The sequence below is a fragment of the Dipodomys spectabilis genome, unplaced genomic scaffold, assembly GCF_019054845.1.
Source record: "Dipodomys spectabilis isolate Male_0828 unplaced genomic scaffold, ASM1905484v1 ptg000175l, whole genome shotgun sequence".
Lineage (NCBI taxonomy): Eukaryota > Metazoa > Chordata > Mammalia > Rodentia > Heteromyidae > Dipodomys > Dipodomys spectabilis.
Window position 1 is genome coordinate 9,990,578 of NW_024870852.1, and position 14,696 is coordinate 10,005,273.

Consider the following 14,696-nt stretch of genomic DNA (forward strand, 5'->3'; position numbering starts at 1 on the left):
TGCACCCATCCGCACAAACTCATTAGTGCCTTTTTCACCTTCATTGCTGGCCAGGGTCACAGAGGTAAATCAGACAAGTCCCTGCCCTCTAGGGACAGGCAGGTAAGCCAGCTCCATTTGAACGTTAGGAAAAATAAGACGCGTAGAAGAAAAACAAATGGATTACTCTAGAATCCAGCACTACCACCAACCTGCTTATGTAGTGTTCCAACCTCCCAAGAATTGTACCTCCATTTCTTTAATTCTGTCTCAAAAAAAAAAAAAAAGCCCCAAACAAACAGCTAGAGGAGTGGCTCAAGAGGTAGAGCTTCAACAAGGCAAGCAAGGTGAGACCCTGATTTCAAATCCCAGTACTGACAAAACAAATACCAAGTTTATCTGTTTTCAGAGTGCTGTGTGTCCCCTGTTAACAAGGATACATTGCTCCTGTGGATGTTTGTTTCATGTCTGTATTCCCTGCTAGATTCTGGGACTTAGTTTCCATTCCCTATATCCCTAGTGCCCAGCTCAGAGCTAACTTAAAGGTGATAACTTTTGCATTACTACTGTAGACTACCCATGTAGTTGCTCAAGCAAAAAACTGGATCTCCAGTTTGACTCCCCCATATCCCACATCCAGTAATACCTTCTCTTCTAACTCACTGAATGAATACTGAATTCATTCTTCATTATTCTCTCTACCTCAGCTACCTTATACTAATCATATTCACTTCTTAATTCAAAAGTGTGTGTGTGTGCCACTAATGAGGCTTGAACCAGGGTTTGGGTGCTTTTTTGCTCAAGGTTGGCACTCTACCACTTGAGCCACAGATCTGCCTCCAACTATTTTTTTTTTTGGGGGGGGGTCCGGTCGTGGGGCCTGAACGCTGGGCCTGGGCGCTGTCCCTCAGCTCTTCAGCTCAAGGTTAGCGCTCTACCACTTGAGCGCCACTTCCGGCTTTTTTCTTTTTGCTTATGTGGTGCTGAGGAATTGAACCCAGGGCCTCAAGTATGCAAGGCAAGCGCTCTACCACTGAGCCACTTTCCCAGCCCATGCCTCCTTGGTTGGTTAATTGGAGATAAGATTCCCAGAGACTTTCCTGTCTGGGCTGGCTTTGAGTCCCATGATTCAGATGAACCTCAGATTCAGTCTCCAAGCAGCTAAGATTATATTTATGAGCAACTGGTGCCCAGCTCACACTTCACTTTTTAGAATATTATTAGAAGGGAAATATTTCTTCTTCACTAGACCCTTCCCATATCAACCTGACAGAAAGGGAAGTGGGGGATATAGCAGTAGACTCTTGGCAGTTTGTCCTGTGAGTGTCAATGTGGCTGGCCCATGTTGGATGAGAGGAAAAAAATAGACTGCTTCTTTGTGACATTATGCATCTCATTGTTCCTGTTGGATAGAGAAGCAACTGTCCTCTACATATGGATGTAGGAATTTGGGGGTTCTTTTAAGTCATCTAGGGAAATGGGAATTTGAACATATGAAGAGAATGTACATGATATACTGCATTTGCCTTCACAAAAATATGCCCAGAGAGGGTCAGAGGTCAGAATGCCCTGTGTTTCAACCTTTCATCTTCCCTTCTCAGGGTATAGCCCCTTTGGCCTCAGTTCTGAGGCATGCTGGGAACTATGTAAGGACCAAGTAGAGGTAATGAATTGAATCAGGAAGAGAGAAGCTAGGGCTGAAGGAGCCAGGTGGGCAGTGAAGCTGCCTCTGGTGGGTTGGTGCAAGGTCAGCCACCTTGTGGAAGGTGTCAGCATGGATGTGTCCACCTGACAGGTGGTTCCAGGGAGTTGGAGCAAGCCTGCGGCACGCTCTGTTATCAGGCATGAAGGAAACTGCTCCTGACATGAACAAGTATTCTTCCTGACTCAGCACCAACTGTGCCATTCATGCCTTCTTTCCATTTTGTACAAAGCAATATGAGAATCAAGTCATCTGAGTTGTTTTTTCCCCCAAAAAAGCTATTTTCTAAAGATTTTGTATAATTTAAATGCACTATTTTAGTAGTTTGGGGTATTATTCATATCCCTGGAAATGCTTTTCACATCAAGATGGTAATAGGACTTCTATTTCAGGCAATATGGCAGATGAAATTCTTGAAAATACTCCTGACACACTTATATTAAAATATAACAGATACCTTTGGAAAGATATAGTTGAGTTTTTATGTCTCTCTGTGTGTGTATGTGTGTGTGTAAGAGAGATAGATATCCAAGACACATTTAAAAAAAAGGAAAACAAAAACGTCACTTCTAATTCTTCCTTCTCCTTGGGAGAAATTTGCTCATCCCACAAACAAGAGACTTGAGGAGTAGGAGACATGTTGTGCGGCCCTCTGCACAGGACCGACGGCTCTCTTTGTTTCTTGACCTCTTTATCCATAGCATCAGTTTACCCTTGGGCAGTGGGAGACAACTAGAAGGCTAGTCACCCTTAGCTGGGAGCTCAGTGGAAAAAATTTTCTCCCTAGGAGCTTCCAGGTTTCTGATCCCTTGGGAGGGTTGGGAGGATGTGGGTTCTTCCCCGGGGTGGGGGGGGGGGGGGGGCTCTGGAGCTCTGTACTTTTCTTGTATGCCTCACCCATCCCAGCAATTCCTGCTGGCTGGCTGTTATTTGTGTACTTTGTAATGGCATTTGGGATAAACCACTAAATATTTAAAACACACAAAAAAGCAACTTTCTCCCCAGAACTCAACCTTGGATGGGTCTTCAGGCTAGTCTAGGAATTGCTAGCTAAGACATGAAAGTTTTAGTTCTTGGAGTATCATGCAGAAGCAAATTAAACATCTCCCAAGATCCATGACTCTGACTTTATAATGCTTGAGTTACATATAATAATTGCATTCTAATTATACCTGCTTGTGATAAATCCCCAGAAAATTAGGGAATCATAATAATAAATGTGCTCAGTTTGGTAGAAGACAAATATTAGAACCTGAAGCTGGTTTTTGTTTTCTGGTACTGAGAATTGAACTCAGGGCCTTAGGGCTCTACCATTTGAATCACGTCTCCATCTCTCATTCTTGAAATAGGGAGTACTTCCTCCTAAAATCAGGAGCAAGCCGAAGATGTCTGCTGTCATCACCTGTAGTCAACACAGTATTAGATATTGGCCAGAACAGTTAAGAACAAGCAAAAGGAAATAAGAGGCATCAATATTGAAAAGAAGAAAGCAAACGCGCCCTTCTTCACAGATGACATAATTGTATACATAGAAACCCCCTCAAAAATCTACAAAATAGCACCACTAATCATTTAGCTAGAGCATTAAATACTAGATCAAAATATTTAAATGGGCTTCTGCACTTGTATTAGTTTCTAATGGTGGCTATAACAAATCACCAATTTAGTTGCTTTAAAAGCCACACCATTCTTGCCGGGCACTGGTGGCTCACGCCTGTAATCCTAGCTACTCAGGAGGCTGAGATCTGAGGATCGCGGTTCAAAGCCAGCCCGGGCAGGAGAGACCGTGAGACTCCTATCTCCAATAAACCACCAGAAAAACCGGAAGTGGCGCTGTAGCTCAAGTGGTAGAGCGCTCGCCTTGAGCTGAAGAGCTGAGGGACAGCGCCCAGGCCCAGAGTTCAAGCCCCACGACCGACAAAAAAAAAAAAAAAAGCCACACCATTCTTGAGATTAGAAGTCTGATGTGAAGAGGGCCACGATGCTAGGGAAGAATCTATATTCTCACTTTTAAATTTGTAGAGTCTATAGCTATTCCTTGGATCCTGTTTTTCTCTCATTATGTAACCTTACCACTGATTCTTCTGCCTCCTTGATCCACATTTAAGGACCCTGGTGATTATGCCAGGCCCACCCTGATGATCCGGAATTATGTATGTGAAGGTCAATCGATTAGCAACCTAATCCCATCTTTCACTTCCCTTTGCCTTGTAAGGTGGGGGTATTTACAAGTTCACATGTTACATTCATCAGATAATTAAAAATGAAATAAAAATACTATGTACAACAGCATCACGATATCAGATAACTATGGGTACAATTAATTTAGAACATGCAATACTTCTATATTGGAAATGAGAAACTATTAGAAAGGAAATTAAAGATGTAGATTGATGGAGAGCTGGACCACATTCATGGAAGACTCAGTACATTATGATATCACTTCTTCCCATGAATGATGTGTAATCATCCCAGATTGGAATTCATGGTAATTCAAAAAAAAAAATCCCAATGTGCCTTTTAGTAGAAATTGGCAAGCTGATTCTAAAATTTATATTGTTAGGATGAGGGATAGAGCTCAATTATAAAATGCATGTGTAGAATATACAGAATCCTGGGTTCAATCTCTCAGCACCAAATATAGATGAAATAAATGCAAAGGATTCGTACTTGAAAAGAGAATATTGAAAAAAACACAGTTGCTACCTTATGCTACCTGATTTCAAGATTTACTAGAAAGCTACAGCAATTAAGATAATGTGACAGTGACATAAGGACAGCAAACAAGCAAGTAAACACAAGAAAATAGAGTGTAGCAATAGATCCAAACACACATGGTTGATTGAATTTTGACAGACATACCAGTGTGAGTCAGTGAAGAAAGGAAAACTTTGCAATCAAAGGCTCATGCCTGTAATCCTAGCTACTCAGGAGGCTAAGATATGAAGATTACAGGTCAAAGCCAGCTCCAGGCAGGAAAGGCTGTGAGTCTCTTAACTCCAACTAACCACCAGAAAAGTGGAAATGAAGCTGTGACTCAAAGTAATAGAGTGCTAGCCTTAAGCAAAAGAACTCAGAGACAGTACCTAGGCCTCGAGTTCAAGCCCCACCATTGACAAAAAAGAAAAAAAAAGGCTCTGGAGCAGCCTATGGAAAAATAGAATTGAAAACAAGAAAATAGGATTCACAATGTGATGTTTAAAAGATTAGCATTGGGGCTGGGAAGGTGGCTCAGTGGTAGAGTGCTTGCCTTGCATGCATGAGGCCCTGGGTTCGATTCCTCAGCACCATATAAGCAGAAAAAGCCGGAAGTGGTGCTGTGGCTCAAGTGGTAGAGCACTAGCCTTGAGCTGAAGAGCTGAGGGAAAGTACTCAGGCCCAGAGTTCAAGCCCCACGACCAACAAAAAAACAAAACTAAACTAAACAAAAAAAGTATAAAAGATTAGCATGGTTTGACAAATAAATGCTGATTGAGTTGGAAAGGCTTGGATGGCAGAATAGAATACAATTGCATTTCCTTTTTGAGGGACTAATTTCCCTGGATTTTATAAAGCAATGTTCCCCCATCTCCCATTGTGGGCACCTAGAACTGGTTTTGCCTGTGGAGCAAGCCTGCCATGAAGTGGGCCCTGCGAGACTGGTAAATTCTGCCCCAATTTTCAGGGTTCATGATTACTAGCAGATGAAAACCTGGTCAAGATGGCCTTCCCAGGTCAGGACCTGGGCAAAAGGAAGGTGGGTATGCAAAGCCAGTTATTTCCTTTTCTTTTTCCTCCTTGCAGAATCAAAACTATAAGGGCCATGGAGTGTCCAAGGGAAAAGAACGGTGAGTGGTCCCACTGTCTATAAATACGGGATTAATTTTTTTCACTCCCTGCATTCCTTTCCCTCCCTTCCTCCCACTTCCTCTTTCCCTCAATCTCTCTCTCTCTCTCTCTCTATTTTCTTTCCTTCAATAATTATAATGATAACAGTGACACGCTCTAATGGTAATTCCATGATGATAGTAGTAGTAGTAATAATAATAAGCACTATTGTGTAGTAATAATAATACACTTCTATTATACACTTTCTATGTGCCAGGCCCTGGCTACTTGCTTTCTCTGTATCATCTCCTTGAGTCCATACTACCACCCTTGAAATAGACACTGCTATTGATACTGTCTATGGAGAAACTGAAGCTCAGTGAGGCGAAATGACTTGCTAAAGAAGAGATCCTCTGGTCAGTTAGCGGCAGAGCCCGTTGGCTTCTGTGGCCCACTATCTAACTCTACTCTCCTACTCCTTCACCAACGATGTGATGCCCCAATGCCTCCAGTGTCTCCCTGGCCCAGCCCCCTGTCACTCTATGCAGAGCAGCCTGAGTGCAGAACCTCTTTGAGTTTCCTAAGGAATCCATCTGCATCAGGCAGAGGTGAGCACTGCACTTTCCTGAAGCTGTTTGGTGGGAGTTGGAGTTCACATTGTGCACACCAGGGGCAATGTTTTATTGATCAGAATCGATCTGTGTGAGAGCTAGGACCATACGTTATGCTAGGGGCATTATACTGTGTTACTATTCTGTGGCCTGCTTTCATCCCCTGACACTGTATTTTCTGAGTTGACCCTCAGATGCCTGCAGCTCTGGATGCGTTGTAACTGCTTTGTCAGTTCTTTGTGAACCAGGCCTAGAGGCAAGCCTGGGTGAACAAGCTGATTTGGAGGGAGATCCTAGTAAGCACCAGAAGTGGGAGAGGAAGAAAGCAGTGAGAGGTCCATCCCCGACAGGCAATTGCTGGGGGCTGGCTGGTGATTCCATCCCTCTGGAGATTCCTGGGAGAGAATGTAGACCCCCTCCCCCACTGCCTCAGTGACTAGAGCTAGAGGATTCCTCCCCAGCTTCGCTGAGTGTGTGCAGCTGTGGAAAGACAAGTCCTGGCTAAGCAAGTTTGGGGCCAGAGAGAGCCCTGGTGAGAGAGCTACAGGGACTGGCAGGGGCTGGCAGTGAAAGGCCCACTATTGGCATGCACAGAAATGGAGACTGCCCAAGGGATGTGAGCAGACCACTCCCTCTCAATTGTAAGAGCTATAGGTCTTTCCTAGAAACATTCACAATTCTAGATGAGCATCTTAATAGACACACAGGTGCCTATCTAGGATAAACTCCCAAGGTCCAGACACACATACCTTGACTTTATTAAAAGCCACCAGGGTGCTGAGAATGTGGCGTAGTGGTAGAGTGCTTGCCTAGCATGCATGAAGCCCTGGGTTTGATTCCTCAGTACCACATAAACAGAAAAAGCCGGAAGTGGCACTGTGGCTCCAGTGGCAGAGCTCTAGCCTTCAGCAAAAGAAGCTTAGGGACAGTGCCTAGACCCTGAGTTCAAGCCCCAAGACTGAAAAAAAAAAAAAAAAGCCACCATGTGCCTTCCACCAGCAGAGGAGGAATTTTCGTTGGTCCCTGGGTTGCTGAAACTTGGATGGGTAGGCTTTTGCCATGGCACCTGCTGGCACTGATAATGCCAAGTTACTCTCCAAAGCTTATCCAGGTTGCTCTTAGTGGCATTGAGCAATCATTGTCGTTTTTTGCAAGAAACACTTGGTGTTTGTGTGATGCCACCATTCTCTCCAACTTGATGGATTTTAAAACTGTATGTTTTAATAGTTTTTTGTTTGTTTTTAGTATCTACTTGCTCTTCTCTGTTGATTTTTAGTTAAACCTACTTATTTAATCGATTATGATCATTTTTTAGATAGGTCTTTCTAGGTAGCCCACACTGGCCTTGAACTTGCAGTCTTCCTGCCTCCATCTTTGGAATGCTGGGATTAGCTTCTTGTACTGCCACAGCTGACTTCTTATTTTTATTTATTTATTTATTTGCTTGTTTGTTTGTTTGTTTGTTTAGTCAGTCGTGGGACCTGAACTCTGGGCCTGGGCACTATCCCTGAGCTCTTCAGCTCAAGGCTAGCACTCTACCACTTGAGCCACAGCACCACTTCCGACTTTTTCTGCTTATGTGGTGCTGAGGAATCAAACCCAGGGCCTCATGCATTCGAGGCAAGCACTCTACCACTGAGCCACCTTTCCTGCCCCAAAGGATTATACTTTCTTTTTTTTTGGATCGGTTATGGGGCTTGAACTCTGGGCCTGGGCACTGTCCCTCAGCTCTTCAGCTCAAGGCTAGTGCTCTATCACTTGAGCCACGGCTCCACGTCCCTTGTTTTTATTTTTATTTACTTCTTGTTGTTGTTGTTGATGATGATGATCATGCCAGTCCTGGGGCTTGAACTCAAGGCCAAGGTGCTGTCCCTGAGCAATTTTGCTTATGGTTAGGGCTCTATCACTTGAACCATAGCTCACACTTCCAGTCTGTGTGTGTGTGTGTGTGTGTGTGTGTGTGTGTGTGTGTGTGTGTGTGATTATTGGAGATATGAATCTCATGGACTTTCCTGCCCAGACTGGCTTCAAACTATAATCCTCAGATCTCAGCTTCCTGAGGACTTAGGATGACAAGAATGAGCCACTGATGCCCAGCTCTTATTTTATTTTTTATTGTTTTGTTTTGGGTCCAGTCGTGGGCTTGAACTCTGGGCCTGGGCACTGTCCCTCAGCTCTTCAGCTCAAGGCTAGCACCCTACCACTTGAGCTACAGAGCCACTTCCGCTTTTTTTCCCTGCATATTGGTGCTGAGGAATTGAACCCAGGGCCTCATGCATGCAAGACAAGCACTCTACCACTGAGCCACCTTCCCAGCCCTTATTTTATTTTTTAAATAGTTACTTTGGAACAGTGTTTCTCAAGTTTTGAACCCTGGATCCCTTTACAACTTAAAAATTATTGTAGGCCCAAATTAACATGTTTATGTGGCTTGTATATATTAACAGTTACCATATTACAAACTTAAACTGTAAAAATGTTAAATACTTCTTAATTTATTTTAACAATTACAACAGGGCTAGAAGCATAGTTCAAATGGTAGAGCACTTGCCCAGGAAGGGCAAGGCCCTGAATTAAAAAGCCAGTATCACCAAAAAAATCCTTCAATAATATTCTTATTCCACAGTAGAATAACTCACATATTTTTGGGTACTGTAACTATATTCCCTGCCCTGCATTTGCTGAGCTATATAGTGGCTGTACATTGTACCTTCTGTTCCTGTGTGCACTGACCATATGTGGGAATGCAGTTGATTTATCTATGGTCTTGTGTCTTTTGATTGAACTAAACTATGAGTTGAACTAAACAGGAGTTGTTTTAGGTTACTTGGGAGTTTTTACAGTCACCTACAGTCAGGCACCAATGGCTCACGCCTGTCATCCTACCTATGCAGGAGGCCGAGATCTGAGGATTACTGTTCAAAGCCAGCAAGGGCAGAAAAGTCCCTGTGAGATTCTTATCTCCAACTAACCACTCAAAAACTCAAAAACCACAAGTGGAGTTGTGGCTCAAAGTGCTAGGTTTCTGCAAAAGGCAGAACCCAGGGCAGCACCCAGGCCCTGAGTTCAAGCCCTGCACCACCACTACCACCACCACCAACAAAATGAACAGACTCCTTCCTTCCTTCGCCGTCTGCATCTGTCCTTTACCTTTTGTTGGGCTGGAGGTGGGGACTTCCAGGGCTGCACTGTGTGAGTAGTGGGTGGTGTAGAGACCTATCCTTTTGTTTCACCATCATTGCAATACTAGCTGCCTGCTTTTTCAGTGTTCATTACAATGGGGAGGTTTCTTAGTTTTGTTTTGTTTTGTTTTTAATCTTGAATGGATATTTAACTTTGTCAAACACTTTTACTTATTTTTCTTTCTTTTCTGTGCTGCTGGGATTTGAACTCAGGATCTCACACTTGCTGGGCAGGTAATCTAGCACTTGAGCCACATCTTTAGCTCTTTTTTGCTTGAGTTATTCTTCAGGAAGGGCTTCACATTTTCACATGGGATAGGCTTCTGACTACCATCCTCCTATCTGTGGCCTTCCATGTAGCTTGGATTGCAGACATAGACCAACATGCCATCTTATTAGTTGAGATGAGAATCAAAAAATAACTTTTTGACTAAAGTGGCTTCAAACCAAGATCCTCCCAATTTCCCTCTTATGAGTAGCTGAGATCACAGCCTTGTCAAATTCTTTTTATGCATCAATTGATATGATCATGTGATTTTCCTTCTTTATCCAATTAAGATGATAGATTACATTGATTTTGTAATATTGAACCAGCTTTGCCTACAGAAAAAAATCCATTTGGCTCTGGTATACAATTCTTTTTATATAATGCTGAATTCTATTTGCTGATTTTGAAATTTATTATTTCTTTTTTGGTGCTGGGGATGGAACCTAGAAACTTGAGCATGCTGGGTAAGTGCTCTGTCACCAAACTACACCCTCCATCCTGGTCTACAGCTTTCTTTTTTCTTTTCTTTTTTGTTGGTAGTAGTGCTTGAACTCAGAGGGCCTGGGCACTGTCCCTGAGCTTTTTTGCTCAAGTCTAGTGCTCTACCACTTTGTGTCAAAGCATCACTTTCTGGTGGTTAATTAGAGATAAGAATCTCACAGACTTTCCTGCCCAGGCTAGCATTGAACTGCAATCCTCAGATCTCAGCTTCCTGAATAACTAGGACTATAGGCATGAGCCACCAGTGCCCAGTTTATAGCTTTCGTTTTGTGTGCTCTTTTTGATTTTTGAAATCAGGTTATACTAGCTTCACAAAATAGGTTCAGAAGCTTTCATCCCTCCTCTTCCTTTTATTCTGGAAGAAATTGCATAGAATTGGGGTGGAATCTGACTTTTAGCGTTTTGGAGAATTCTCCAGGGTAATCCTCTGAGCCTGGCGATGTCATCTTTCTCTCCTTTCCTTTCCAAGACTAGGACTCTTACCTAATACTTTCGCTCATTTGCTAGCGCTCTTCCAACTAAGCCACACCTCCAACCCCCAAGATGTCTCCTTTGAGAGTTGTTATATGATGAACTCGATTTCCTTAGTAGTTATGGAGCTGTTTGAACATGTTTCATCCCAGATGAGCTGTGTCATGTGCTTTAAGGACTGTATCCTCCCATGCTGTCACCCTTAGGTGTGGAGGAGGTGTTTGTACTCCTTACTGCCCCTGCGGTGTCTGCAGAGTCTGTAGTACTTCCCCATTCCATCACTCCTCCAGGAATTGTGTCTTCTTCTCTTTCCTTTGTCAGTTTGGCTGATAAATGCATTTGTCAATTAAAAAAAAATATTTTCCAAGAACTAGCCTGTCACTTGCTTGATTTTCAATGTCATTGATCTCTAGCTGTCACCCCACAGTAGGAGGGACACCTCATGATTGGGTAGCAGGGAATTCCAGGCTTTCTATGTGGCCTCCAGTGACACAGATGTGTGTGTGTATGTGCGCGCACGTGCACACGCGTGTGCGTGTGTGCATGTGCAGAATGAGAGCAAGATGAAAGCACAGCCTTGGCCGTGGCCTTCTCCATTGTCACCCCAGCAGTGGTGTCGGGTTATCTTCTATGATCTTGTAGGATCTCTAGACTCCCCACTGGCCGCCTCTGGCATAAATGGGCATACAGTTATTGTTTTCCTGTCTGTTTTCCATTCCATCCTTTGGCTAGAGAGCTGGCTTGTTTGTTGTTTGTTTGTTGGAATAGCTGGTTTTCATTTTATATGTGCCCATTAGCAATTCACTGGCTTTTTAAAATCTTCAATCTGGGCTATGAGACAAAAAGCAAACTCAAAGCATTCTCACTGTATCACCTTTAGGCTTCAGGTCCCTAGCTGGTCTGCCTTCTTCTCTACCTTTCAGTCATCCTAAGTCTGTTTCCTAGACACTGTTTATGGTGTTTAGTCGTCTATGTAGGAGGAATGGGGGAAAGTTCATCTGTTCCATCTTCCCAGATGAATTTCCAGAAGAGGCCTTGCAAACACTTGTCACGTGATGCAAGCATCTGTCATGGCTCATGGAAAGCAGCCAGACTGTGCCTGGGACATAGTAAATACTTGCTATTTTCCAACAACTCAAAGATTTTTTTTATTATTTTACATATATTTTTGGTACCAGTACTACAGCTTGAATTCAGGGTCTGAGCATTGTTTTTTAGCTTTTTTTCACTCATGGAGGGTGCTCTACCACTTGAGTCACAGCTCTATTTCTGGCTTTTTGATGGCTAATTAGAGATAACAGTGTTAGGAACTTTCCTGCCTGGGCTGGCTTCAAACTGAGATCCTTAGATCTTAGCCTCCTGAGTAGTTAGGATTACAAGCATGAGCCACTGGCTCCTTGTCATGGTTTTGGAATTCTAGATGTAGAATTTGATCTTCTTTCCTTCCTTCCTTTTCCCATCTGTGGATCAACCTAGTACAAAGGTTGATCCTAAGCAAATATTCTTTCTGTTGCCTTGATTTGCAGAGAGCAGAGAACATTAGTCCGGTTCAAGACAACGCTTATGAACACACTCATGGATGTTCTACGCCACAGGCCAGGATGGGTGGAAGTGAAAGAGTAAGACCCCCACCCCACCCCCACCCTAGCCCTCACCCCCCCCACCAGCTCAACTCTATTCCTTCTCCTCTTAGTCCCTGTCTTCCTGAGTTTTTCCTTCCCTGGGTACTCACAGAGTCTTAGTCTAAAGTGCCAGCGTCATTCATTAGCACTCAAATGTGTCAGGTGCATTAGCGACATCATCTCTATGGTATTTAAGCTCTACAACCACTCAGTAAGATAAAGCTGTCTTAAGAGTTGCTGACCAACTGCTTAGGACCAGTTGGAGAAAGTGTGTAGTTCCTCCCCAGGGCAGCTGGACATTCAGTAATTGGCTCTTGATAGAAACAAGGACTTGGGCCACACAAACTGGCTGGCTGTTGTTAGTGCGGCTGAAGTTTAGAGGCTTCCTCAGTGTGGCTGTATATCCGTCTGTCTGTCCCATTGAGGTCCACATCAGGAAGTTAAAGATGGGGAGTGCATTACAGATGCTGTCTAGTTCTTTTTTTTTTTTTTTGGGTCCGGTCATGGGGCCTGAACTCTGGGCCTGGGCGCTGTCCCTCAGCTCTTCAGCTCAAGGCTAGCGCTCTACCACTTGAGCCACAGCGCCACTTCCGGCTTTTTTCTTTTTGCTTATGTAGTGCTGAGGAATCGAACCCAGGGCCTCAGGCATGCAAGGCAAGCGCTCTACCACTGAGCCACCTTCCCAGCCCAGACACTGTCTAGTTCTGTCTTTCCATTCTACCTGCCTCTGAGCAAGGCTTCATGGTCCAGGTGCCGCTCTGGTCCTGCCCTCAAACTCCAGGTAGCAGTAGGAAGGAAGTTGGCAAGAATAAGAAGGACAAACTCTAAAATCACATCTTGCTAGAAGATCTTAGCCATGTAGCTTCACCTAGCTGTAAGGAAATCTGACAAGTGTCCACCTCATTTCTCAGGTAAACTCTGAAATTATGTTGTTGTAGAAATGGGGAGAATGGAAGCCAGGTGCAGGCAGCTTATACCTGTAATCCTAGTTACTCAGGAGATTGAGATCTGAGGGTCACAGTTCAAAGCCAGCCTGGGCAGACAAAACCCAGAGACTCTGATAGCCAATTAGCTAGCAAAAAGCTGGGAAGCAGAGGTATGTCTCAAGTGGTAGAATCACAAAAGCTCAGGGACACTGTCCAGGCCCTGAGTTGAAGCCCCTGGATTGGCACAAAAAAAGGAGGAGGACGGCCGGGCGCTGGTGGCTCACGCCTGTAATCCTAGCTACTCAGGAGGCTGAGATCTGAGGATCGCGGTTCAAAGCCAGCCCGGGCAAGAAAGACCGTGAGACTCCTATCTCCAATAAACCACCAGAAAACCGGAAGTGGCGCTGTAGCTCAAGTGGTAGAGCGCTCGCCTTGAGCTGAAGAGCTGAGGGACAGCGCCCAGGCCCAGAGTTCAAGCCCCACGACCGACAAAAAAAAAAAAAAAGGAGGAGGAGAAGGGGGACAGAAGAGGGGAGGAGAAGGAGGACAGAAGAAGGAAGGAGAAGGAGGAGGAGGAAGGAAGAAGGAAGAGGACAAGGAAAGGAAGAAGGAGGAGCAGGAAGAGGAATAGATGAAGGCTAGTCTGTCTACACCTGTTGCTTAGCAATAGCTGCGCCTACTAGACACTGCAACGCCCTCTAGTCTTTCAGTGGGGGTTCTTACCTTCCCCGCCTCACTAAAGAGAAACCTGGGCACAGAGGAACGGGCATGCCATGTTTGAGCTAGGGTTTGTGCCTAGCCTTCAGCAGGGTCAGGTGTAACTCCACCCTATCTTAGCAGCTTCTTAGGGAAGGATCATGAGGCTCTGCATTTAACTCTTATTTGTAGCCAGGTACCAGTGGCTCATGCCTGTAATCCTAGCTACTCAGGAGGCTGAGATCTGAGGATCGCAGTTCAAAGCCTGTCTGGACAGGCAAGTCCATGAGACTCTTATCTCCAATTAACCACTAGAAAACTGGAAGTGATGCTGTGGCTCAAGTGGTAGAGTGATTGCCTTTGAAGAGCTGAGGGACAGTGCTCAGGCCCAGAGTTCAAGCCTCATAATTGACAAAACAAAACAAAACAAAAACAAAAAACATAGAAAACCCTCTTATTTGTTTGTTTTCTGTGGCACTAAGGCTGGGACCCAGGACTTTGCTCATATTAGGCAAGCATGCCCCACCTGAGCTCCCTGAGCTCCACCTCTGGCCAGAGGCAGGAACAGCACAGAGTAGTGCCATGCCTCCCCCAGCCTACTGTGTCAAATTCAGAGTTCATGATGCCCGTGTGTCTCACCAATGGGGATGTTTCCTCCATTGCCAAGTTAAAGCAAGGCGTGCCAGGAATTGCCAATGAAAATTTGTCTTTTTCTTTCTTTTTAATTAGTTTTTTCAACTAGGAAGTTCTCTTTGTGGAAAGATACTTTGACACTCTGTAAATATCCTGTCATCAACACATCTTCACAAAGTGATTTCATAATCTGTGTGGGTGTTTGTGCATGTGCGCGCGTGCGCACATGCCAGTTCTGGGGCTTGAACCAGAGCCTAGGCACTATCCCTGAGCTGGTTTGCTCAAGGCTAGTGCTCTA

General features: G+C 44.4%; 1 protein-coding gene across 1 annotated transcript in view; it reads left to right on the top strand.

Annotated features, from left to right (window-relative positions):
• The first annotated feature begins 5,467 nt into the window (after positions 1 to 5,467).
• Ttll9 (tubulin tyrosine ligase like 9) overlaps positions 5,468 to 14,696 on the top strand; it is a 34,533-nt gene continuing 25,304 nt past the window's right edge. The window contains exons 1-2 of the mRNA XM_042694536.1: positions 5,468 to 5,508; positions 12,048 to 12,140. Of these exons, the coding sequence (XP_042550470.1) occupies positions 12,085 to 12,140 (56 nt within the window). The 5' untranslated portion in view covers positions 5,468 to 5,508; positions 12,048 to 12,084. The remainder of the gene's footprint in view (positions 5,509 to 12,047; positions 12,141 to 14,696) is intronic.